At 43.1% G+C, this 26779-nt stretch overlaps 1 protein-coding gene across 1 annotated transcript; it reads left to right on the top strand.

The window, feature by feature from the left end:
* The first annotated feature begins 17949 nt into the window (after positions 1-17949).
* Positions 17950-18704, top strand: LOC112902663. The gene has a single exon (XM_025971821.1). It carries the CDS (start codon positions 18110-18112, stop codon positions 18317-18319), a length of 210 nt encoding a protein of 69 aa, XP_025827606.1. The 5' UTR covers positions 17950-18109; the 3' UTR covers positions 18320-18704.
* The last annotated feature ends 8075 nt before the right edge of the window (positions 18705-26779 follow it).

Raw genomic sequence — 26779 nt, 5'->3', positions numbered from 1 at the left:
AGTTAAGAGAATTAGTCGATGTAGCAATTAGGAGGCGTGTAAATATTCTATACGTGCAGGAGACTAAATGGAAGGGCCAGAAGACGAAGGAGGTGGAGGGTTCTGGCTTCAAGCTCTGGTACACGGGAACAACTTCGGGTAGGAATGGTGTAGGTATCTTGATCGATAAGAGCCTTAAGGATGGAGTTGTAGATGTTAGGAGGCAAGGCGATCGGATTATCCTAGTGCGGTTGGTCATTGGAGATTTGGTTCTGAATGTGATCAGTGTCTATGCCTCTCAGGTAGGTCTTAGTGAGAGCTCCAAGAGTCAATTTTGGGAAGATCTTGATAGCATGGTTAGTACCGTGCCTATTAGTGAGAAGCTCTTCATAGGAGGAGACCTCAATAGCCATATGGGAGCGACTAATGTAGGATATGAGCGAGTACACGGAGGTTTCGGGTATAGTAGTAGGAACGAGGGGGGGAGGATGTTTTGAATTTTGCGGTGGCCTACGACCTGCTGTTAGCAAATACCCTCTTTAGAAAGAGGGAGTCCCATCTAATGACTTTCCATAGTGGACAATACTCGAGCCAAATCGACTTTATCCTTGCTAGGAGAGAGGATAGACGTGCATGCTTAGATTGTAAGGTGATACCTGGTGAGTGTGTTGTCCCCAACACAAGCTTGTGGTGGCGGATTTTCATTTTCGGGTACGTGCCCACCGGGACAAACGTGCCAAGATTGCGAGAACGAAGTGGTGGAAGCTTAGAGGGGAAGAGGCACAAACGTTTAAGGAGAGGATGCTAGGCGAGGGGCCTTGGGAAGAAGGAACAGGTGTAGATGATATGTGGCTAAAGATGGCGACATGTGTTCGGAAGGTGGCCTCAGAAGTGTTTGGTGTGAGTAGGGGAGGCAAGCAGGAAGTGAAAGAGACTTGGTGGTAGAATGACGAGGTGCAAAGGGCTATTAAGGAGAAGAAGGAGTGTTTCAAACGCCTTCACTTCGACAAGAGCGCAACCAACATCGAGGGCTATAGATTAGCGAAGAGGTCTGCAAAGCGAGCTGTAAGTGTAGTGAAAGGTCAAGCTTTTGATGACCTTTATCAACGGCTAGGTACGAAGGAAGGAGAGAGGGACATTTATAGGATCGCTAGGACCCGTGAGAGGAAGACAAGGGATATAAACCAAATCAAATGCATCAAGGATAGGACAGATCGACTTCTGGTGAAGGATGAGGAGATCAAGGACAGATGGCGAGAATACTTCGACAAGTTGTTTAATGGGGAAAATGAGGGTCGTACCTTCGAGTTGGACGACTCATCAGATGATATCAACAGACGCTTTGTGAGGAGGATTCAGGAGGCAGAGATCGGGGAGGCTTTGAAGAGGATGAAGGGAGGTAAAGCGATAGGTCCTGATGGCATCCCCATTGAGGTGTGGAGATGCCTGGGCGAGAGGGCGGTAGTATGGTTAACTAAGCTTTTTAACCTAATTTTCTGGTCAAACAAGATGCCGGAGGAATGGAGGAGAAGTATATTAGTACCGATCTTCAAGAACAAGGGAGATGTTCAAAATTGTACTAACTACGGGGGGATTAAGCTGATGAGCCATACGATGAAACTTTAGGAGAGGGTTATCGAGCATCGCCTAAGAAGATTCACAAGGGTGACCTAAAACCAGTTTGGGTTCATGCCTGGGAGGTCGACCATGGAGGCGATTTTCTTAGTACGACAGTTGATGGGGAGATATAGAGAGGAGAAGAAGGACTTACACATGGTCTTTATTGACCTAGAGAAGGCGTATGATAAAGTACCGAGAGACGTCATGTGGTGGGCCTTGGAAAAACACAAAGTCCCAACTAACTATATTACCCTCATCAAGGATATGTACAAGGATGCGATGACTTGTGTTCGAACATGTGATGGCGATACCAGTGACTTTCCAATTAAAATAGGACTACATCAGGGATTAGCATTGAGCCCTTATCTATTTGCTTTGGTGATGGATGAGGTCACAAGGGACATAGAGGGTGATATCCCTTGGTGTATGCTCTTTGCTGATGATATGGTGCTAGTTGACGAGAGTAGGGCAGGGGTTAATATGAAGTTGGAGCTGTGGAGACACACGTTAGAGTCGAGGAGGTTCAGACTGAGTAGGACCAAGACCGAGTATATGATGTGCGACTTTAGCCCGACTAGGCATGAGGATGGGGACGTTAGCCTCGAAGGTCAAGTGGTGGCCAAGAAGGATACTTTTCGGTATCTAGGATCAATGCTTCAGAAAGATGGAGACATTGATGAAGATGTTAGGCATAGAATTTCAGCCGGTTGGTTGAAGTGGCGGCAGGCTTCTGGCGTCCTCTGTGAGGAGAAGGTGCCACAGAGGCTAAAAGGTAAATTCTATAGGACGGCGATTCGCTCGGCGATGCTATACGGTGCTGAATGTTGGCCTACAAAAAGACGACATGTTCAGCAACTGAGTGTAGCAGAGATGCGTATGCTGCGTTGGTTCTGTGGGCATACAAGAAGGGATAGAGTCCGGAACGAAGAGATTCGAGATAGGGTCGGGGTGGCACCTATCGAGGAGAAGTTGATTCAACATCAGTTGAGATGGTTTGGACATGTACAACGGAGGCCCCCCGAGGCGCCGGTGCGTAGTGGAGTTTTAAAGCGAGGCGATAATGTAAGGAGAGGTAGAGGTAGACCTAGACTAACTTGGGACGAGACGGTCAAGAGAGACCTTAAGGAGTGGAATATCGCTAAGGAATTAATTATGGATAGGAGAGCTTGGAGATTAGCAATTAACGTACCTGATCCGTGACCTTTGTTACTTTTTGTTTAACCCCTAACTCTTCCTTTGGCTTGTGCCCTTTTTGTGTTTCTTATTCTTGTTTTCTGTGGGTTTCATCTCTAGCCTACCCCAACTTGCTTGGGATAAAAGGCTAAGTTGTTGTTGTTGTTAGAATAACAAATAACACAGAAACCACTGTCCCCTGCAAACAAAAAGTGAGGAAAATAAATTAAAGGAACAGCTACATTATTCCTTGGCAATAATTAGTAGTCTATTTGAAAATGGAATTAGCTTGGCAGAAGTAAGAAGCAAACTGGAACACCTTCTCAATTCTTTTCAAGACACATCTTTGTGCATTGGACTAGAGCAAAGAGAGTATAGTTATGCATGAAAATAAAATGGAGGCAGTCCTAATGAACAGGATACGGATATAGTATATATAGTGGTGACTTCATCTTTGCAGTAATAAAGTATGAAATATTCATATGCAAGATTAAACACAACAGGATGAAAGGTGCATTCATTGGGTCTTGTTCAAGCAGCAAAACATGCAGGGGAAGAACAAATGCAAGGTATGCACTAAAATTTGGACCCGCATCAGCATATAATAATTGTTCTAAAAAGTCAGACAGCAAGTTAGCATCTGCTCAACATATGAGTTGTGTAATGATATGAATTCACGGGAGCCCCACATATGAACCTATATAAGCTGGTATACTAATCTAATTACAAAATGATGTTAAAAGTTAAGAACTTGCACCAGTAATCTTTTGAAAAGCGACAGTTCAATAATTTGACGAACCTTAGAAAATATCATACTTCATTTCGAATGGACTGAGCAGTGAACTCCTTGTAACAAATATATCAGGGAGATGAATAATCAACCTAGGCAATAGTGTGGAGGTTGAACAGATCAGATAAAGCACTCAAACTGGTGAACATCAAACATTCTCCAATTTGAAGTATCTTACCACTGTGAAAAGGAGAAAAATGAAAGAATACAAAGAACCTGATGATTCTCGGTTCTGCAGCATACATAAGAATGACAAATCGTATCAATGAAGAGTAAAACCAATGCTCAGATAGACAATTCTCCAAAGAGAATATAATCTGAAGAGACCTTCAAATGATCTGAAATCACTAAAAGGGCCTTCCTACAACTAAATTAAAAGTTTCTAAATGCAAATAACCATCTCATAATGACATAACTTGAAATGACCTAGTCATAGGGTTTTTTATTTTTTTTCTTCTTTTTTGGCAATGCAAAGGAGAAATATGGCATTACAATTGTAAGTTCCATATATATGGTCAGAAATTTCATAGTATACCTTGCTACTTTTGGAAAAGATACATAGATGGGTTCGAATTGGAAACACATAGAGCCACCAATATTCCCAATCAATATTTTGGCGCATGAGAGCTGACTAATCCAATGCAAAATTAAAACATGGCACATTAGTTTTTGTACAAAGATGTCACATGCAAAATCCAAAAGCAAAGATGCCCTCAAACTATATAGGCAGATATGTTGTATTTATGAAAGAGATATATCATCAAACATGTAGGATACAAAGAGTAGACCAACCTATGAACTTAGATTATACCTGCTCCAATGCTCTATGGTGTTTGCAGAGCTCTGGAGCTGCCGTCTGTTGATGACAACGGGCACTTCGCCTTTGAGGTTGATCAGCCCCGACGGCTACGATCTCAGCTGGTGTGCAGCAGCATCGGATGTGCAATGGGGAGACCGGGAGGCTCGCGACAGTCCGGATTTGAGTTGGGAAAGTAGGAACTGAGGAAGGGAAAATGGTGAGGGACTTAGGGGAGAAGAAGACCGTCGCCGCATGCTGACGACATGCCTGCCTCGCTCCACGCAAGCGACTGCACCGCCGCCTGACTGAATGGGGCACGCCGCACGCGTGGTAGGGAGGCTCGCCGCAGCGGCTCTAGGAAGGAGAAGCGAGGGAGGTGGAAATCGCAGCGGCGTCGGGCGGCAACAGAGCAGAAGGGTGAAGGGAGCAGGAACGGACCAGCGCGGAGCAGGCGGCTGACGACGACGCAAATTAGCAGACAGGACAGCCCTCAATATTAGCAAATTTTTGCGAGTCAAGGATGACTCGTTCGGTCGGTGGTGGCCGTTTCGCGTGAGGCAGACGCACACGCAACGCAGGAATGACACGTCCACGGTGATAACACGTGTTGATTTTCTATTTACACCGCAACAAACGGTAACATGATACCTCCGAAGATAGAGAGTTCTTCGGGCACAAGAGTTTACGTGTAATAGAGAACAAAAAATAAAGAACAGATCCTTTTACCGATGACCTCACGTGCACGCCTTCCTATTGGTCCTACCTGACTCGTCCCTCGCGCACCTCAACACCCGTATGCTGTGCAGACTGCAGTGAACTCAGCTAAATTGGGCCACATTCTCCCCGGCCCATGCATGCGGAGTAAATACTTCAGGTGACAAAAAAAAATTTATCACGCGTGCGATGTATAGTTATCACGTGTTTGGTTCCGATTAAAATCGGATTCTCGATGGAGAACCGCGAGAATCCCGCCAAACGCTTCCAACGGAAGCTTGATTTTTTCCACCGTCGCTTCTCCGACAATCCAAAATACAAGTAGCGCTCGATTTTTCTGGTCCGCGTCCTTCCCCTCGCTTCGCAGGAAAGCCGTCGCCCCCGCTCCCCGCTCCCCGCTGCCCGCTGCCGCCCCCGCTCCCCACGCGCCGCCGCCGCCCCCGCTCCCCGCTCCCCGCTGGCGCCCCCGCGCGTCGCTGCGGCCCCGCCCCCGCTCGCTGCCGCCGGCCCCGCGCCCCCACGCGCCGCCGCCGGCCCCACGCCCCGCTGCCGCCCTGCGCGTCGCTGCGGCCCCGCCCCCGCTCGCTGCCGCCGGCCCCGCGCCCCACGCGCCCCCACGCGCCGCCGCCGGCCCCGCGCCCCGCTGCCGCGCCCTGCGCCCCGGGCCCCCGCGCCGCCGCCCCAGTGCGCCGCCTCCCCCTTGCGCCGCCGCCGCCCCCGCTCCCCGTTGCCGCCCCCGCGCGTGACAGCTCGTAACAGCTCTTGTTGTTACTGCTAAGTCAAATTGGTAAGTGAGAATAGCTGCCGGTTAGTGATTTTTATTACGTATCACCAGCTAGTCATGAAGAAAATAAAGTTGTGTGATGGCACCTGTCCAATAATCATTTTTTTGCACTCTTGTTGAAATGAATTAGTACATGTGGCTCGAGTTATTATTAAGACTGTTGTTTGTCTCCCAGCATCAACACCTTATACCAGTCATTCTTTGGGACTCGTCTCCCTGTAGCGATAGGTGGATCCTACACTGCCATCGTGCCGACCATTTCCCCAACCCTGAAGTAGCAGCACAGTCAAAACAGGTGCGCTCGGCTACCTTTTCTCTGATGATGATGAATCGATAAATGGACTGCTGAGCTAGTGAATCAGTTTTGATCAAAACAGGGCAAGAAAAAGACTGGTGTGTGTTGGCAATGGTTTGCTAGGCATTTTCTGTCTTGTGCTAATGTGGGTAAAAATTTATTTAGACTGTGCATCAGGATTGAAGCAGAAAAATATAGATACACACTGGTAGTGATTAGCTATCAAGTTATAGTGTGCGTATTAGTTAGCTATCTAATAAAGTCATCAGATTGATTGGTTATCTAGTATAGTTTTCTTATCCTTCTTGTGTGCAATAGAAAATATGAACAAGCTAAGTTCCTGTCATGGAAAGTCTGCATTTAATTTCGTATGCAATTCAGTGAAGGAATTGAATGCAGATTTTGACATGATGCAGGGACCTCACTGGAGATTGAATATCAAAGTGACTAAATTGGAGTGGCTGTACTCTAATTTATTGCAGACCTTAATATAATGTATTTGTAGTGTTTAGTAAAAGATGACCTGATTGCATATTCTACCACAGTATGCATCTTTGGATACTCTTTTGTTCGATGATCTTTTGTTTATGTTTTTTAAAGTTTACTTGATTTATGGTCTGTTGCGTGGCTACTGAAGTATGCTTTTGCCCTCAGCTCTTAGACTGTGCTCTTGGGCACAATGAGTCTGCACTTTTTAGGCGAGCTCAGTTGAAAGCTCTAGTTTCAATCCATAGCAAAGAGGTAACATTATCGTATCACTCTGCTTCTTGAGAAGTTTTCATGCTCAACCAGGGGTATATGACAGTGTAGCCTCTACCATAACAGTGTTGCCTCCTTGGATGTGTCTAAACTTTGGGCTCATTTTGATTCCATTCTCTGATTTTTAATATGGATTGCTAGTTTATGTTCCCTTTGTTGATTGCATGCATCTGCGTACTTTGTTTTTGGAGTTAGTTGATGCTTGGTCATGTAATGTGAACTTTTATTGTTGTGTAGCTTGATGACCTCATATTATCTGTACTATGTAAACTGAAGTTGTACTACTGATATGTGATAATGTTAGTCCTATATTTTGAATAGATGGAAAAAGGAGTGAAGGTTGCGGCGAAATGGGATTCATTTGCTGCCAAAACTTTTAATGATATTTGTGTGGAAGAAGTTCTCGCTCACAATAGGCCCCAAAATTGTTTGAACAGCACTGGGTATGCGAATCTTGTACGTAAGTTTTTTGAACGTACCAGGAGACCTTACAATGAGGGGCAAATGAAGAATAGGTGGGATGCACTTAAAAAAAGGTATACCCAATGGAAGACATTGAACAACAGAGCTACCGGCTTGGGTAGGGATTCTATGACAGGGTGTATTGTGGCTGATGACAACTGGTGGAAAGAACAGAATGATGTAAGTATACATTGCAGATTTTTCAGTTTTTGATATACAAAAGTTACATGTTTCAATTTACAACGTTATTACCTTTCCTTTTCAGGCTATGGTCGGTTGTATATCCTTTAAGGATGCACCACTTGAGCATGAGGACCAAATGCGGATTATGTTTGAAGCTATTAGTGTTACAAACGAGACAACGTTTGTTCCTTCAAATGGAGAAGGTGGTGGCCAAGAAGATGATGGTGGTCAGAATAGCTGTGAGTTAGGGAGGGAAGGGCAGGTCCCTACTCCCCCAAATGGCACTCCAACTTTAGGCAAGAGAACAGCTCCATTATCCCCCAAGGGAAAGAAGAAGAAGACCTTTAGAGATCAGTGTATAAAACGTTTAGTGGAAGCATATGAGAAGAAAGCTGAAAGTAGCAATAATTCAGCCACCTCAAATGTGGTTGACAGTGTAAGGGAGGAAATTGGTAACATGTTGGATCAAGTGATTAAGGATGGGGCTGAAGAAGGCAATGATGAACATTACTACGCCACACAACTTCTTATAAAGAAAGAGTACCGTGATGTGTTCATTACTTTAAAGACATCAAATGGGAGGTTAAATTGGCTAAGGAGGGCATGGGAGGATAATAAGAAGCACTAGTGTGTTTGTTTGAGACAATTAATTTCTATTTGTTGTTTGCTTGAGACATTTTATTTCTACTTGTTGTTTGCTTCAGACATAATAGCTTGCCTGTGTTGCATGTTTGAGACATAATAACTTGTTGTTTGAGACAATTAATTTCTATTTGTTGTTTGCTTCAGACATATTGTATGTGTACTGTATGATTCATGTATCTATTTTTTTAATAGATGAGTGACTCAGATGATGATTTTCTGGTAGCGTATTTGGCTTTGGAGTGCATGGGATCTGGATCAACCGGTAGAAGCGCACCAATTCCTGATAATATTCCAGTTATGACTGGGATCCAATGGGTTGAGCTAACTCTAGCGAATGCAGTTGACTGCTATGATATGTTCAGAATGTCAAGGTCAGTTTTTCTACATCTCCATGACACATTGGTACAGAATTATGGGTTGAAATCAAGTTGAAAAATGTGTACGAAGGAAGCAGTAGCCATGTTTTTGTGGATGTGTGGTGGTCCTCAATCATTTAGGCAAGCTAGGAATAGGTTCAAACACTCATTGGAAACAATTAGTAGAAAGGTTGATGAAGTTCTAGATGCTATTATGGGACTGGCTTTTCACAATATTAGGCCACAGGATCCACAGTTCGGAACAATTCACCCTAAGTTGCAAGAAGCAAGGTTTTGGCCTCATTTCAAAGATTGTATTGGTGCCATCTATGGCACGCATATAGAAGTCACAGTTCCGGCATCTGAACAACCAAAATATATTGGTAGGCATGGGTATACTTCACAAAATGTCATGGCTGTTTGTGACTTTGATATGAGATTTACATTTGTTGTCACTGGCTGGCCTGGGTCCGTACATGACACTCGCGTATTTTTGGATACTCTACTCACGTACCAGAACCAATTCCCAAAGCCTCCCAATGGAAAGTATTATCTTGTAGACTCCGGATATCCTAATAGAAAAGGGTATCTTGCACCTTATAGGGGACAAAGGTATCATGTTTCGGAATGGCAACATCACCAACCAGTGGGAAAAAAAGAAATGTTCAATCAAGCACATTCATCACTTAGAAATGTGATTGAACGTTCATTTGGAGTGTTGAAGATGAAGTGGCGTATCTTGTTGCACTTGCCTAGCTATCCTGTCACACCCGATTTATAAGAACATAAATCGAGCAATAATATATGCGCCAAGATCAAGTCACGCATATATACAACAGATTATCAAGATATCACAACACATGTCACGAATAAAAGCGTATAAATTATAAAATGAATATCTTTATTACAACTGAATCAAGAATCAGTTCAAGGAATGCGGAAGCGTAAATGAATACATGAAGAGCTGGGCGCCACAGGGACGTCGACTGGGAGACAAACGCCTAGAAGTCGTCGAAGCCGCTGACGTAGTCCTCCACGTTGCCGGGCACTGAGCAGCAGTCGAAGATATCCGAAATAGAACAGAAGAGTAGAGAGGCAAGTGTGAGTACAAACTAGTACTCAACAAGTATAACACAGACTATGAGGCTCTAGGCTAGCTGACTCAACTGCATTAGCTTTTAGTCTTGGCAAATTTTATTAAAGCTAATTATTACAAGTGGATGAATTACCATAACCCAATTGCATAAGAAATTAATCGATATTAATTAAGAACTACTGAGAACCATCCAAACCAAAACCACCCCGGGGAATCTCCCTAATCAAAGGTTGATAACCCCACTAATCAGACGGAGGATCTGGGCCGCTCATGACTGTGAGCACAGCTGATATATCAGTTTTACACTCTCGAGAGTTTGCACAACTTTACCCACAAGTCGTGAGCTACGCTAGTTGTTCATCACACTTCCTTAGGTGAGACGGCTAGCAAGCACACTACGAGACCGTTACAAAGGATCACGTTGGTAAGGTGTAACCGCTAAGGATTCTGGATCAGCAACGATGGGGCCCACCTCCGGGGGTACAAGACACACAGCACAGACCAAGCCGGAGGAGCAGGGACCATTGAAGCTTACCACCCCTCTTGCCCACGCAGGTAAGTTACTCCCGAACCAACACGACCTAATTAGTAAGTCAAGACCATCCCATTCCAGTCTTGTGGTTGCGCGGTTGTCCCAGGTTGTCGCTCTATGAACCGGTCCTTAGGGAGAGTGGCCAACCAAGCACTAAGCACCGTGCTGGCCCCCTAAACTATGTTTCTACAAAAAACATATTTTTAAGGACGCACAAACCACTCAAGCACACAGCACAGAGGGTCGGCTCCAGAATTAAGTTGCATAAGATCATTAGCAAATTAATTAAAAAGGACCAATTGTGTTATAGCGCAGCAACCTAGCACAACTAACCAAAATGCAACCCAAGGATATTTATATAGGACATAAAGTGGCTAGGAAAGTCCTTATAGGCATACAGTATTAAAATGCAGTATGAAATTGTATTTAAAAGTGATAGGAGGTTCATGTTATACTTGCCTTCCTCGTACTCTCCCGGCTGCTGCTCGAACTGCTCGGAAGATGGCTGCTCCTGGTACTGCTCCGGTGGCTCGGCGTCTACTCACGATCGTAACAGCAATACATGGGCCACACATGCACACACATGCAAACAATAGCAAAATATAAGAAACAGTACACCAATACAATAGAACAGCACATTATACTGGCCTAGAACTATTCTACGCGTTACAACGATCGCGTGGATATAAAGAACACCTAAAACGGAGCTAAAACGCGAAAACTACGCTTAAAACAAGATCCAGGGACCTATTTGCGAGAAAAACAGAACTTCCAGGGGTTCTGTGCGCAAACTGAGGACCTAAACGTAATTAAAGCATAGACTCGGGGTCTAACGCGTGAGAACACCGGACATGGACTGCGGCCGCCAAATCCAGGGAGCTCAGGGGGGTCCGCGCAAGATTCTGGGTCTTTCTAGAATTATTTCTCAACTAGCTAGGACCGCGGGTTGTTTTCTCTAAAAGACAGGGGCTCTTTAGCAAGAACGCCAGACTGAAGCGGTACTTTCTTTTCTGGGCCCTCAGATCTTGATCGGGCGGCTGAGATTAGATTCACTAAACGAAAGGGTACGCGCTCACTATGGCCACCCGATCTAAATCGGACGGTCCGGACCTCTACTTAAACGAATCTAATCCAGATCGCAGATCTTGAATCGGACGGCTCTGATTCACTCCTACCCCGAACCGGTACGCGCGATTTACATCCCTCGGATCTCGATCTCACGGCTCAGACTCACCTCGAGCTCGATCTAATCTCACCCGTGGATACAGATCGAACGGCCAGGAGAAAAGGGGGCGCGGCTGGCGGTGCTGCTCGCCTCTCCCGCGGCGGCGCCCAGGGGGAACACGCCGGACTTGGCCTATCTTGGTCGTCCGGGCTCGGTTTTGAACGACATCAAGCCCTGGACGTCGAGCACGACATGGGGAACTCATCTAGGTGCTCAAGAAGGTGAATTAGGGCTCGGGTGGTTGCTCCCCACGGCGAGGGGCGGCTCGGCGCGACGGTGCAACGGCGGCGCGCGTGTTCCGGGCACTATGGGTGGCTAAGGGCTACGACATTCGGTGCAAAAAGGACCAGGGAAGAGTGGCGAAGCTCACCGAGAGCTGTGGAGACCGGAGTTGCGGCGGAAAGTGGCCGGCGGCGAGGTCCCGCGGCGGTGATGGTTCGGTGCTCGCGGGAAGGAGTGTTGCCGGGGCTCTTCGGGCTCCTGGTCACCTAGGATCGGTGCGTGGAGGTCCTGTGAAGGGAATGAGGGGGTCAGCACGGCACAAGGGGTACGGGTGGCCGGCAATTGCACAGATGAGGCTCACCGGCGGCGACGGCTCGGGTGCAAGCAGAGGCAAAGCGGCGGCCGTGATTAGGGCTTTGGGGCGGCGCTGTTGGGATGAGAGGGTCCAAGGGATGGCGCAGGGGGATAAGAAGGGCAGGGCCGGGGGTCTCGGGGAACGGTTGTGGCAGAGGAGATCCGGAGCTCACGGCCGTTGCGGCGGCGCGGCCGTTGAGGGAGGAGGGGGATGACGGGTGGGGCCGGCCTGGCAGCGGGAGAAGGAGATCGCGGGGGAAGGGCGAGCGCACGCGGCAGCTGCGCGCGTGAGAGGGAAACGCTGGCTCGGGCTGGGCCGCGGAGGAAAAGAGAGAGGGGGAGAGAGGCGCGGGCTGGGGAAACGGGGTGGGGCGCGGCCCACGCGAGGAGGGGAGGGAAGGAAGGGTGCTGGGCCTCGGGTGGCCCATGCGGGAGAGAGGAGGGGAGAGAGAGAGCTGGGCTGGGCCAAGGCTTTGGGTTGCTTTCTCCCCTCCTTCTTTTCCTTTTCTTTTCTATACTTAACTAATTCAAGCAAATCTAGTTGAATTCAAAATACAATTTGAATTCAAAACTATAAACTCAACACAAATAAAGAAATGCTGCAGCATGAATGCACAAACAATTTAATCCTATGATATATTTTATTCCCTTGTGTTATAAATTGCTTTAAATGCCACAAAAATTTAAAGAAAGCCTGGAAATTTCATTTGAGCCAAAATAAATTTATTAAAATTTAAAGAAATTACATTAGGGTGTTACATATCCTATTACCAAACAAGCAAAAATTATAGTCGCATGTATGGCTCTTCACAATTTTGTTAGAGAAAATACCAATGAAGATCCAGATTTTAACTCCGATGTGCAAGATAATGCTACCGGTGGCAGCCAACCTACCATGATCGATGCTAGTGCTCCAGGAGATGACATTGATATGGGTGCCTTTCGTGACGCTATTACTGCCTCTACGATGTCTTGAATATCATTGTAAAATTGTATTATTTATTAATCTATAATCATCATGACTATTATTTATTAGTTTATTTTATCATTATTGTGTGTTTTATGACTATAATTATACTATAACAAAGTTCTGGTACTAATAATATACTTAGATTTGAAAATGGTAGAGAAATCCGATCAAATTGAGCTATTACAGGACTCAGGGGCAAATAGGTCATTTTACAGTCAGAACAGACAATCCAGTAGAAATAATCAGGATTGCCAAACACCCCAAATTCTTCAGACAGCGAATTATCAGAAAATATTGATTCTCAGATAAGCGATTCTCAGGTAAGCGAAACCAAACAGGGCCTATGCCCTTGCGACGGCCACGTGCACGCTGATGGGCCGGGCTGTAAAAAGTCCTATCGAAAGCAAACTCAACGCGTTAAGAAATCGATTGATAGAGCAAAACAATAATCACTCGAGTAAAATAGTTGGGAACTACGTGAATCTATTATAATGAAGTTTCAAGCACATGCAATTCTTTTGCAGAAAAAAACTAGTAAAAATGCTACATTGCCTTGTCAGTTAATAAAAGTGTTTGGGACAGAGTTTAGTGTATATTTATTCTTCTTTTCATTTTTTTGAGCACATAATTCTTATGTGGCTTTGAGAAGATACTTTAGCTCTCGCTTTTCCCATGAACGAACCAGTGAACCCTGTAGTTCTGTTGGACAAGGCCTTATTTGCAGCACTGACCAATGGGCCGAGTATTGCCATGTACTATATGGCTTCAACACGGACACTATGTTGTGGTCCACGAACAAGTACTATTTGAAGCAATCACATGCCTTCCTGACTGAAGTTTCACCGGTCAAGTATAAAGCTAGGTTGCTTAAAAAAAAGGTACAGAGGTAGGAATCTATCTAGGGCCCCAATCAGCTTGCAACAGATCACTCTGTCCATCTAGCAAGCAACAATGGGAAGGGAGCAACGATCATTTGTCACAAACACAATCCACTGTCATTATTCCTCTTCTCCATCCCTTTGCCCACAACTCTACACATATGTGCAACTGTGCGCATGATTCCAAAGTCCAAAGATAAACCCAAGCACCAAATCATTCATTCATGTCCTCATCCAAACACAGCCACACACCTAGTGTGTGACCCATGATGCAAAATGACAAGGGCCACAGTTGCTGATGCAGCCCATGCACCTAACCCAGCCGGCCCACACAGGAAGCTTCCCTGTACTGCTGGTCCCCCCCCCCCCCCCCCCCCCCCCCCCCCCCTCCATGTGTTTAGCAGGAAATAAAGGAATTGCTGTGCAATTTCTCTTGCACTTTTGTGTGTCATCATGTTTGGTGATGAGATGGCGAGTTTGAAACACAAACCATTTTTAGAGAGACCAGAGGGCACACAGTGTCAATTTAAATTATTGTCGAGATCAACCGACCGTGATTTTGTCTGTGTGCCACCATGATTTAGGGGCAATTTGGCCCCGCATCAGGAAAACGTGTGCATCATGAGTTCAGCTGTGCATATAAAGACCAATGGTGCGTTGATTTAGTCTGCCCCCTTTGGCTACATTTGCATCCTGTTCAGATTGAGAGGTGCCTTGTGACTGTCATATATGCTGATGCATAACCTAGCTTGATTTCTGGAGTAGTAAGATATTTTCAGAAAGAAATTATAGGCTGCTAATTTACTCCAGAACGCATTATAACGATTTAATACCATAAGAGTTGTGTAGAAAATGACACATATAGTTCTTTGTTTTTGCGCAAACATTTGCGTATGTCCTAATAGTGCAGTGGCAAATTACCAAATGAGTTCAAAATATTTTAGTATCGGTTTCATGGTGCCGGCCCGATCACCGGCACGGATGAGATGCTCTGTACTAGTGAATTAAGTAAACAGCTTAAGCTTAAGTTCCTTCAAGGATAAGTAAACATTTTAGGATCTGGAGATCCAGAATATCAAAAAGCTCGAGGAAATCTGAGAAGTAAAAACTGCTGCTAAAAAATGGATGCTACGCTTCCCTCAAGTTCAAGTCTTAGCAAATAATAGAAAACTTAAAGATATCTTAAGCCCATCCTGAGTTACAAAAGTATACTACTAAACCCCCTTTGCTAATCAAGGTCTCTAAAAAGTTGGATGAAACCTGTGGAACATATACTAATCCAAACCGAGTTATGGGAGGTGCAATATTCTTTCTCCCACGCACGAGTGTTGCCGAGGATCAGAGAAGCTACTTTTTCACATCTACAAGATACACATTATGTTGCCTTTTAGTGAGAGAAATGGCTTGCAATCATCCACTGTTGGCTATATGCATTTTCCAAAAATAACACAAAAAGTTAATGTTAACTCCATGTGAATTCCTAGTAGCCAATGCATCCCTCTGCTAGTCCATTTTTTCCACCCTAAACATGCCCCTAGGGCAACCACACACACCTTGCCCCATGTTTGGCCAAACACTCTATCAAGGTCCTCTCCCGACAAACCGTACGTTGCTGGCAATAAAGCTCCACAGTGCCCCCTCCTCTTGGCGCCGTCTGCCCAGATCGACCTTCCAGCAGCCCCACGGCTGAAACGGACATGGCAACCACCCCCACCAGCAGGCCACCATGACCATACCATGCAGTCATGCAAGCCACCATGGGAGTTCTCTTTGTGAGGCCTTTATTCCACGCCCAACCCGACGAGCAAGAGAACAACGTGTGAGGACGAGGACGCCAGTCACAAGCGAGTGAAAAAAAATAAAAGATTTGCATGGAGGGGATGGTGTGGTGAGTGGTGACCACTGACCTGATGCACGGGTTTGGGATCTCTCTGTCTCTCTTGCCCCTCAACTGCCTTTGATTCCATCTGGACTCACTTTCACTTTCTATCTAGCTCCACCACCTCACCTGCTTCTGATCTTCTACAACTTGGTTGCTGAAGTGCATAGCACATTGGGGTTGTGGTTCATGTCATTCAAATGGACTAATTAATGAGCAAAGAAAAGTAGGAGTATCGCAGATACTAAGTTTAAAGGTACAAAAATTAAAGAACATGTTAACTCAGCTTCCTTGTACCACAGAGTACAATTGCGAGGTCATTGGATGAAACGCTAAAAACCCATATCCTAGAAGAGAAATTATTATTCTGTTTAGGAAAAAGTCCGGTTTACACCTTGAACTATCGCGAAAGTCCGATTTTCAACCGTAAACTACAAAACCAGATAAGAAAGGTCATCCAACTGTCGAAACCGGGTAAATTTGGCCCTTAGGGTGGTTTCGAAGGGGTTTTCCATTTTATGAAAATTAAAAATATTCAAATTTAAACTAAAAAATTCATAAGTAATTCATTTCAAATCCAAAAAATACGAAATGAGTATCAAAATTTTTCTTAAAATGTAACTTATCTATTGGCACTATACTTTGTTAATTATTCGGTTCCAATTTTTTGATGTTCATAGTATTTGGTTGCTTGTAGTTATGCCTATTATTTTTGAATAAATAAGATTAATAAAAGAGAGCAATGATAGATAGGGTACATTTTTAGAAAAATTTTGGTACTAGTTTCAAATTTTTCTTATTTAAAATGAAATAGTTTTGATTTCTTATATCTAATTAGAATTGTTTATTTTTTTAGAAAGAATACAAAACTACCCTAAGGGCCAAATTTGCCCCGTTTCAACAGTTGGATGGCCTCTCTTATCTGGTTTTATAATTTAAGGTTGAAAATCGGACTTTTTCTATAGTTCAAAGGTGTAAACTGGATTTTTCCCTTCTTTTTATTCCGATGTGTGTAGTGTAGCATCCTTGGCACATATGTGAAAGCCATGGAAAATAATATGTCGCAATCTAGTACACAATGGCTTTTGAACTGTGAAATGTTTAAAAGCATTGCAAGCACAACACATTAGTAAGACTCAAAAAGTAAGATGACTTCTGTTAAATTGTGATACCCGTTGCAAAAGCAGGAAAGATCAATGAGCTACAAGAACTAAACCAGGAAAGATACCAACATCCACACGTCAAAAATACACAAAGAAGCCTGTCCACATGATTATACAGAGATAATAACCTTGATATCATATCACATGATTATCTTCTATATAGCTACACTAATATAGTAATAATATGCCAGAAACACCACACGCCATGCAGATCCTCCTAGCAACCACAGAGGATCACGCACTCCCCCCATCACACATTTATAGCTCTTTTTTCTCCACCTCATCTGGATCTTTTTTTCCTTTTTTGCAGGTCCACCTACAGTTTTATGGATGCACACTATTCATTTGTTGAAATTGAAGCCTCCTTGTACCATAAGGTAAACAAAGTATTACTTAGGTTGGGCACTAGGAGTAGATCAGTTCATATCTGACAAAGTCAACATCAAGTTAGATATTAGGTTAATAAATAGTAAGAACTAAATGGTCGATAATTGCATATGTATATATTAGGTTGATGAGATTCTATGATGTTCAACAAGAATCAAAAGAAGGGCCTTTCGATTGCTACCTTGAAGGGGATTGATAGGACAACCAAACTAACATGCTCATCACCTGAAAGGTGATCCCCTTGAAAAAGAGCCAACAAGCAAACGATGTAACAGCTTGCCACGACATCCGTAAAAAGCCATGCAACTTCAAAGTGACATTCTCTTAGAAAGAAAGCGATACATTACTATGAAAACTTGGAAAAAAGTACAGACAGATACATGTCAATAAAGTACAAAAATGAGCACTACTTGTATAACCAACTTTGATTTATTGCCATACATAATTTACAGCTATCTACGTCAATGTTTCAATTTCCACAAGTCGCTTTTCTCACAACCGATATCAATTCATTCAGCGGTGTTCTAAAACCACACAACACGGCTCCTTAGAAAGAAGAATAAGAAACCGCACCATGGCCAACCCTCCCTACGGACACAGAGGATCACCCTCCCACTCACACATGCACCCACCATCCTATTTGCCCTCCCATTTAGTTAAGTTATTCCCTGACCAAAAGGCCACTATATATTACCCTCCCACGCTCCTCCTGCCACTCTCCCCCACTGGTCCTACGCCACACCAAACCAATCAGAATTCAGAAGGAGCAGGAGCTGAGAGCACACGCGGTGGAGGCCGGGCAAGCCTGCAGCCGCGAGGAGGCCGTCGTCGTCGCTCGGAGATTATGGCGGACTGGGCGCCGGTGTTCATCGGGCTGGTCCTGTTCATCCTCCTCTCCCCGGGGCTGCTGTTCCAGATCCCCGGCAAGGGCCGGATCATCGAGTTCGGCAACTTCCAGACCAGCGGCCTCTCCATCCTCATCCACGCCATCATCTACTTCACCCTCATCGCCATCTTGCTCCTCGCCATCGGCGTCCACGTGTACCTCGGCTAGCCACCAGTCCACCATAGCGGCGGCGGCCTCCTCGATCTCTGACCGGCCAGATTAGGTACAGTGGTAGAGGCATGTTCAGCTCCATTGGTGGTTGGCTTGGTATACTAGTATAGTGGGGTGGGTCTATGTGATATGGTGGTGGTGTTCTTTGGGCATTTGTCAGGTTAAAGGCTCACTTCTGTTCTGCAAAATGTAGTCTTATCTCTTATGTGCAGTACTACTGCTTCTCATGATGACAGTCATCGTCTTTCAGCATGTCTCTCCTTTTAGCATGAGTTGTTAGTACTGGATAACTGAGCTTGGATTTGCTCGAGATGTTAGTAGTCATGAGGGTCGATTTGTTGCCACACTTTGTTCTGAACTTTTTTGCTGCTCTTCTTTCTCATCTGAACATTGTTTTGGTGCCTGTTCCTGGCCAGCTAGTAGGCTAGTTCAGGAAACGTTTTCATTGGTCTCGATTTCCATATCAAATCAAATTCTTGTGGACATCGTTGAAAGTCCTTGGACTTAGTGTTGTGTACACACTCCGGCCTGCATAAACACGCGTCCCCAAAGTTTGCAGGCATGGAGTATTTGATTTTTAGAAACAGTAGAGAAGATAAATGTGCAAGGTACCAATGCTAGCTGACCTAATGTACCGGAACCGTGGGCTAGTCGACCAAAGATCTAGAGAGAACAAACTCTTTGGTCGCACATGGGTTGTGCTGAAAGAGTTGTTGGCGTGCCCATAGTCTACACATACCGATCTCCGACAGTTGTTGCTGAGCTACACACGTTACTGCTATGATAAGTTCATTCATTTTCCATGGGGGCTGTATCACTCTCTATTTGCACAGTTTCCTGAGTGACTAACCACCACCGGTGTTTTTTTTAGAAAAGTCCACTTTACAACCTCGAATTATTGCAAGAATTTTATTTTCAACCTTCAGCTACAAAACCGGGTAATAAGGAACAGCCAATTATCGAAACCGGACAAGTTTAGCCCTTTAGATGGTTTGGTTTTATATCTTTAAAAAAATAAAAAATTCTAGTTAGATATAAAAAATCAAAATTAATCCATTTTAAATCAGAAATATATGAAACCAGTACCAAAATGTTTATAAAAATGTAACATATCCGTTGTTGCTCTACTTGTATCTTATTTATCTAAAAATAATAGCCATAACTACAAGCAAACAAATACTATGAACATGAAAAAATTGGATCTGAAAGTAGAGTGCCAATAGATAGGTCACACTTTGAGAAAATACTAGCACCCATTTCCCTTTTTTATTAAAATAAATTACTTATAAACTTTTTAGTTTAAACTTGAATATTTTTATTTTTTTACAAAATGGAATACCACCTTTGAAACCAACCAAAGGGCTAAATTTGTCCGATTTCGACAATTGGATGACCTTTGTTATCCAGTTTTATTTATAGTTAACGGTTGAAAATCAAACTTTTATAATAGTTCTACGGTGTAAACTGGATTTTTTCTTTTTTTTTTGTTTGGGGGGGGGGGGGGGAGGGAGTGGGGTCATGCAAAATAGCATAATGCCGCACATGTATCCATCGATCAAAGGCCTATAGGTAGGTGATTACATCCACAGGATTTACATGAGCGGTGTCACTTAAAACGCGCTAGTCAAACTCTATGTCCGGGGAGATCCGGCGCATGCGTACATGCTATTTAGAGGCCGGTGGACGCGCCTTGTGACATGGTCGTGGCGAGAGAGTTTGGTTAGAGCGTGTACGTCACACGACTCATGCAAACCTTGTGGATATACATTGCCTATTTGTAAGCCCGGCCTTGGTTGATGAATACAGCCATACAGGTGCAAGCTTTCTGCTATTCTGCATTCTAATCAGAGCCAACGATTATGAACCTCCCTTCTAATCCAGTTTCTTTTTTCTGCATGACATCATGAGCGACACCGCTGCTGTCGTTGCCAATTCCACCACGGCCATGTTCAACATTGCCTACATCGCTACTCTCGGCGGCCTGGTCCACTACTAGAAATTGGCATTTTGCAACGGTGAAATATCATTATTGTAGGTGGCAATATCTACCAACTGCCACGCTATCACATTTGTTGGCAGGCATGGGAAGTACATGCATGGTTAAAAAATTAACCCATGGTTTTTTTTTCTTACAATAGCTATGCTAATTGCCACGAAATAAAATATTGCATTAGATATTAGTTACAATGACTAATGTTGTGGCTATAGTATGTTAATATTGTGATAAAAGTTTGTAACAATTACAATAAATATGATCGTGCCACTAAAAATGTTATAACTATTGTTTTAGTAAATAGTGGTAATAAACTATTTTTTTCGATGATATGTTTTTGTGGGAAAAAATAAATATAAGAAAAAAAATAAAAGCTGGTTCTAGTTGGATTTTAACCTAGAACCTGTTAGGAATATAATTCTTTACCACTACACTAGAGCTAATTTTATTGTATATTTTTGCTAATAATCTAGAATGAACATGCACCAAAATTATGGTAATAATATTCATATATTGCAACATTACTTCATGTGTGACAACAATAAGTTTTGTGTTACCCCTATTTTTTGGACTATTGCCGCACTAGTCTAGCTACACAAAACAATCAATGGAACAACATATATTTATACTGCAATAGATGCTAACATCTTGCAATGTAAGTTGAACATATGGTAATACTATAACTTCGTGGCAATACAACATATATATTGCCACAAAATATTAAATTATGGTAATATCATCTATTATTGCCACTATTTATATGTTGTTGCACTATTTTTTGTAGCAAAAATCCATTTTCTAGTAGTGGCCACCAACGCTGCCACATCTACTGTTGCGGCTTCTTCCTCCCTCTCTAGCTCAACTCACGACGTCAACATCAAAAGCCCATTCCATATCACCCTCGACATGCAGTCACACTGCTACTGGCGCTCGAGAAATCTCTTTCTTGTCATGCTCGAGTGGTTTGATCTGCACTTCCATGTTGACGCTGACACTCCGTGACCTAATGACCCCTCCTAGGTACAGGTCGACTCAAATGCCTCATGTCGCTGCAGGTGAAACTCGCCGATGATCTCATGGACATGGTCTTGGTGGCAACAAGCACGACATCCAGGTGGGCGCCCTGCAAGTTTTCTTCCATGATCAAGTCGCCTCGCGCTTGCATGAGCGTCGGGAATTGGTGCAGCAGTACTAGGAGCATATTCAAGGTGGAGAATGGAGGATTGAGGCCTCGGATCAGTTGGTGGATAGAGGGCATGGTCGCCAAATGGCTGGTTGCAATCGATGAGGGCATCCGAAAGGGGCTTCCTACCAATAGGCAAAGGCACACATGTTACCTTGTTGAAGGCTGTGGAGTTCACCGAACAAATCATGAATCTTCTTGTAGACCGTGCAGGCTGTTGGGTTGTCCGTCATGACACTGTCCACGAGATCATCGGTGACGGGTGCATTTAACCACATGAGGAGCGTGAGGTCCGCCTTTCACCTAAAAGGGTTCGTAGAGTCGCGAAGTGTAGCCATCAACATGGGAACGGAGATTGAACCGACCGAGCATGATTTAGAAGAGATTTCTTGAGTGCCGGTAGCAGTGCGACTGCGTATTCAAGGTGATGGGGACTAGGCTTTTGATGTTGACACTGTGAGACTGTGAGTGGAGCTGGCACTGTGAGTGGAGCTAGAGGGGGATGAATAGGCAGCACTAGAGGCATCGTTGAGCACGGCCGCGGTGGAGTTGACAATGGCGGCAGCGGTGTCTTTCATGATGTCACGCAGCTACAAAAGAAATTGGATTAGAAGGGAAGGCTTAGAATCGCGGGCTCCGATCACGATGCAGAATAGCAGAATATTGCACTTGTATTGATCAATGGATGGCCAATAGATAGGCAATGTACTTCCCGCAAGATTTACATGAGCGGTGTGCCTTGGCATGCGCTAATCAAACCTGTGCATGCATGAATATACCTTACCTATTTATAAGCCCTTCTTAATTTATAAATACAGGTGCACAGCCTTCTGTTATTCTGCATGGTAATCAGAGCCTCCGTTACGAACATTCCTTCTAATCCAGTTTCCTTTTACACGCACGACATCATGAGCGACACCATTGATGTCATAGCCGATTCCACCACGGCCCGGCCACGTTCAAGAATGCCTACATCGCTACTCTCGGTGGTGGGCCCACTACTAGAAATTGGCATTTTGCAACTTCATTAATGTAGGGTTAAAATCGTGGCAATATCTACCAATTGCCACAATATCACATTTGTTGCTAGGCATGGGAAGTATTTGCGTGGTTAAAAGATTGTTGCTAGGCATGGTTTTCATTTTGTTGCAATAGCTATGCTAATTGTCACGCAATAAAGTGGTAACGCAGTGTCAATTAGCTATGCTATTTTGTTACAATGACTAATATCGTGGCAATAGTATGTTAATATTGCGATAAAAATTTGTAACAAGTACAACAAATATGATCGTGCCAACAAAAGTGTTATAGCTACTATTTTAGTAAATACTAGTGATAAACTATTTAAAGCTAGAGCTTGTTAAGGAATATAGTTCTTTACCACAACACTAGAGCTACTTTTGTTATGTATTGTGCTAATAATCTGGAATGAACATGTACCAAAAATATGGTAATAATATTCATATATTGCCACATTACTTCATGCAGGGCAACAATAAGTTTTGTATTACAGCTATTTTTTGGACTATTGCCACATTAGTCCAAAACAATCAATGCAACAATATATTTATATATTGCAATAGATGCTGACCTCTTGTAAGTTGAACATATGGCAATGCTATAACTTCGTGGCAATACAACACATATATTATCACAAAATTTTAAATTATGGTAATATGGCCTTTCACCTAAAAGGGTTGTAAAGTCGCGAAGTGTAGGTACCAACATGAGAATGGAGATCGAACTTACCGAGCATGATTTAGAAGAGATTTCTTGAGTGCCGGTAGCAGTGCCACTGTGTATTCGAGGTGATAGGGATAAAGCTTTTGATGTTGACGCTGTGTGTGGAGCTAGAGAGGGATGAATAGGCAACAAAAGAGGCATCCTTGAGCATGGCCGCGGTGGAGTTGACGATGGCGGTAGCGGTGTCTCTCATGATGTCGCGCATCTAGAAAAGAAATTGGATTATTAGGAAGGCTTAGAATCGCGGTCTCTGATCACGATGCAGAAGAGCAGAATGCTGCGCTTGTATTCATCAATGAATGGCCAATGGATAGGCAATGTACATCCCGCAAAATTTACATGAGCGGTGTGGTGTGCCTTGGCATGCGCTAGTCAAGCCTATGCAGGCATGCCGCATGCGTCATGCGTGCGGTGCATGTAGCGGCCGGTGGACGAGCCTCGTGACGTAGTCATGGGCTGAGAATTAGTCCAAGCCGTTGCTCGGTCAATAGGATCCAAATTAAAATGACAGAAATTATCCGTCAATGACTTCTGCATCGCATCAGCTTCTTCACGGCGTAAATAATCTGCCATTTTCACATGAACATAAGCATGTCGTTGAGCATCAGTCGCAGAGCCGGGACAGTTTCAGTTTTTAAAAATGTTAAGAGCCATCCAGATGTAGAAACTTACGCTAACAAACAATATGCCAGTACAAAATTTTACGGTACATATCTGAACAATTACATGTATGTATAACATTCTAATAGTATTTGCAATAAAAACCTATCAGTGATATATACTTCCAAACTATTGCTTAACTGAATAATCTTAAAATTATTATTGATCAAACAATAAGAATCCTGAATAATTTAAAAATATGTATTATTAGCCAAATCTTGAAAACGAGATCATATAAGAAGATGGACGTAATATTGTCTTGCTCATGAAGAGAGTCTGGAAAGTCAGCCATCTGACGGCCCACAAGGCCCATACTGCCCATCAAAGGGGAGACTGTGCAGCCCAATGCAATGGAGCATGCTGTTATTTTACTCGTTACGCTTATGACACTCGAGTAAAAATGGCAGTCGAGTAAAAACTCGTTGTCGTCCTCGGTCGATTTTTAGGTGTGGACTTTGGTTTTTGTTTAGCGTTTTTTCACCGCACGAAATTTTGGACCAACGGCCGCTGCATTCCAAGCAAACGGGTCTATTTGTTTTGTTGGATCCGATAGTGCAACTATTTTCAAATTGTTTTGTATTTTCCCTGTACCACGCGCCGTTTATTCACACCAACCATTTAATTTTCCTGTCTCCTTTTTTCCTCCGCTTCCTTGAAGTGTTCTTTCTTGTCAGCATCAGTCGGAGCCCGTAGATGTAAGTTTGCTGTGGATGATGTTGGGGCTCACCTTGAAGGCCCATATTATCTCTAGGGAGCAGTTTTATTTTTCAAGCATAAGAGAAAAATCCGGTTTACACCTCTGAACTATCACAAAAGTTCTATTTTCAACTTTCAACTATAGAACTGTATGGCAGAGGCCATCCAACTGTCAAAACCGGGCAAATTTGGCCCTTTGGGTGGTTTCAAATATGTTTTTTATTTTATAAAAATTAAAAATATTCAAGCTTAAACTAAAAAATTCAGTAGTTTATTTTAAATCAAAAAATACAAAATAGGTATCAAAAGTTTTCTAAAAATATAACATATCTATTGGCATTCTACTTGTCAGTTATTCGGATCCAATTTTTTCATGTTCATAGTACTTGTTGCCTGTAGTTATGCCTACTATTTTTGAATAAATAAGATTCAAATAGAGCAATAATAGATAGGTTACATTTTTCAAAAAAATTTGATCCTAGTTTCATTTTTTTTTGATTTAAAATGAATCAGTTTTGATTTTTTAGATCTAATTAAAATTTTTTAATTTTATTAAAAAATACAAAACAACCTTTTAAACCACCTAAAGGACCCAACTTGTTCGGTTTCAAGAATTGGATGGCCTCGTTATCCGGTTTTGTAGTTAAAGGTTGAAAACTATACTTTTGCGATAGTTTAAGAGTGTAAACTGGACTTTTCCCGAAGCGTAATGAAACGGTGTCCCTGGTATTCTGTTTATTTGTTTTGTTAGGTTTCTCATTTTGAAATTAAATCACGGTGGGGGTTAGAATAATTTCTATTTGTCACGCAAATTCTGTGTTGGCCATCCTAGCTAAGAGTGAGGGAACATGTATGTTTGTTTTGCTTTTGGATTATATCTACATAGCTGAGCCAATAAGAACCGATCATATGTTTCTGTGCAATGTGAATTATCGATTAGTGTATAACTCTCAATACATACTTGTTTAATGCCATTTTCAACTATAATGCTTATCTAGATTTCACATTCTGTCTATTTTATCCGTTGAATCCAGTGATGCTGAGCTGTGAGTACTTTTCTAGCTTTCTTAATCAGGGAGGGAATTTTGCTATAATGCTTATCTAGATTTCACTTTCTGTAATGTTTTGTTCTATTTTTTGTTTTGCAGGGAGTGCTTTCTTTGGGTCAGATAAAATTAATGGAAGAATTTGTGTTCTGTTTTGTAAGCAAGGCATGTGTCTTTATTTGTGCCATGAGTATGTAATCCCTATCTTGTATCTTCAGATTTTCATCGCCCATCCTCTGCTGCCATAATTTCTTTTCCAGCAGAACAGACACCAGTTAGCTGCTATCAATGTAAATCGTGCAGATAGACATGTGGCTACATCCGAATCTCTTTTTTGTTGTAGTTTGTAGAGGGCACATAGAGAGAAACTAAGGAATCAGAAACAAAGTCAAGATCACGCTTATCCTGATCTGAAGAACAAACTTGCTGATTCATTTGGACAAAAGAATAAAAATAGGAGAGAACAAATAGGTCATGTGTTCACAATTCATCCACTATTCATACACATACATATATACATGCAAAAGTTGCACCAGGCAAGCAGTCAAGTAATACAATTTATCCTCCATTCATACATACATATGCACATGCTAAAGTTGCACCACGCAAGCAGTCAAGCAAAGAGGATGGTCTGCATTCTGGTCCATCTGAAGCGTTGCCTCTGGGTTACTCTGCTTCGTATCTCCAGAATGGATGCATGAAAGCTCAGTCTCTTTTCAGATATCGTACTGCAGCAACATAAGAATTCACGATGAATCAATGGACTTAGTTGTTCAGTAGAAATATACTAATTTTTTTTTAAAAAGAACTAACTTAACTGTGGACTGCCCTATCTATCATGAAGTGTTAGCCAACTAAACTAGCAGCAAGCTCAAAAGATGAATCAGCTGCTTAATCATGAGAGCATACAGATAGACATGCCAGTTTTTCACATCCAGCAAGCAATTACAAAATCATGTGAAGAGTTCTCTTCGAAACAGAAATGCTACTGCTAGAGACCAGGATCAGTTTAATTAGTAGCTCATTTCATATCTCATCAATTTTGGACCAGTAACACATATGATGGGTAAAATAATAACAAAGGAGCATTTATCAAGATCAGTGTGCAACTTTAGATAGTAGTTTTACAGTATATA

This window comes from Panicum hallii, chromosome 8 (genome assembly GCF_002211085.1).
Source record: "Panicum hallii strain FIL2 chromosome 8, PHallii_v3.1, whole genome shotgun sequence".
NCBI lineage: Eukaryota > Viridiplantae > Streptophyta > Magnoliopsida > Poales > Poaceae > Panicum > Panicum hallii.
The sequence above is the reverse complement of the archived record's forward strand: the minus strand, read 5'-3'. Positions and strand labels throughout refer to the sequence as shown.

What these genes read in the sequence shown, in the direction of transcription:
- LOC112902663 (XM_025971821.1), top strand. Translation starts at nt 18,110, where the DNA reads ATGGCGGACTGGGCGCCGGTGTTCATCGGGCTGGTCCTGTTCATCCTC.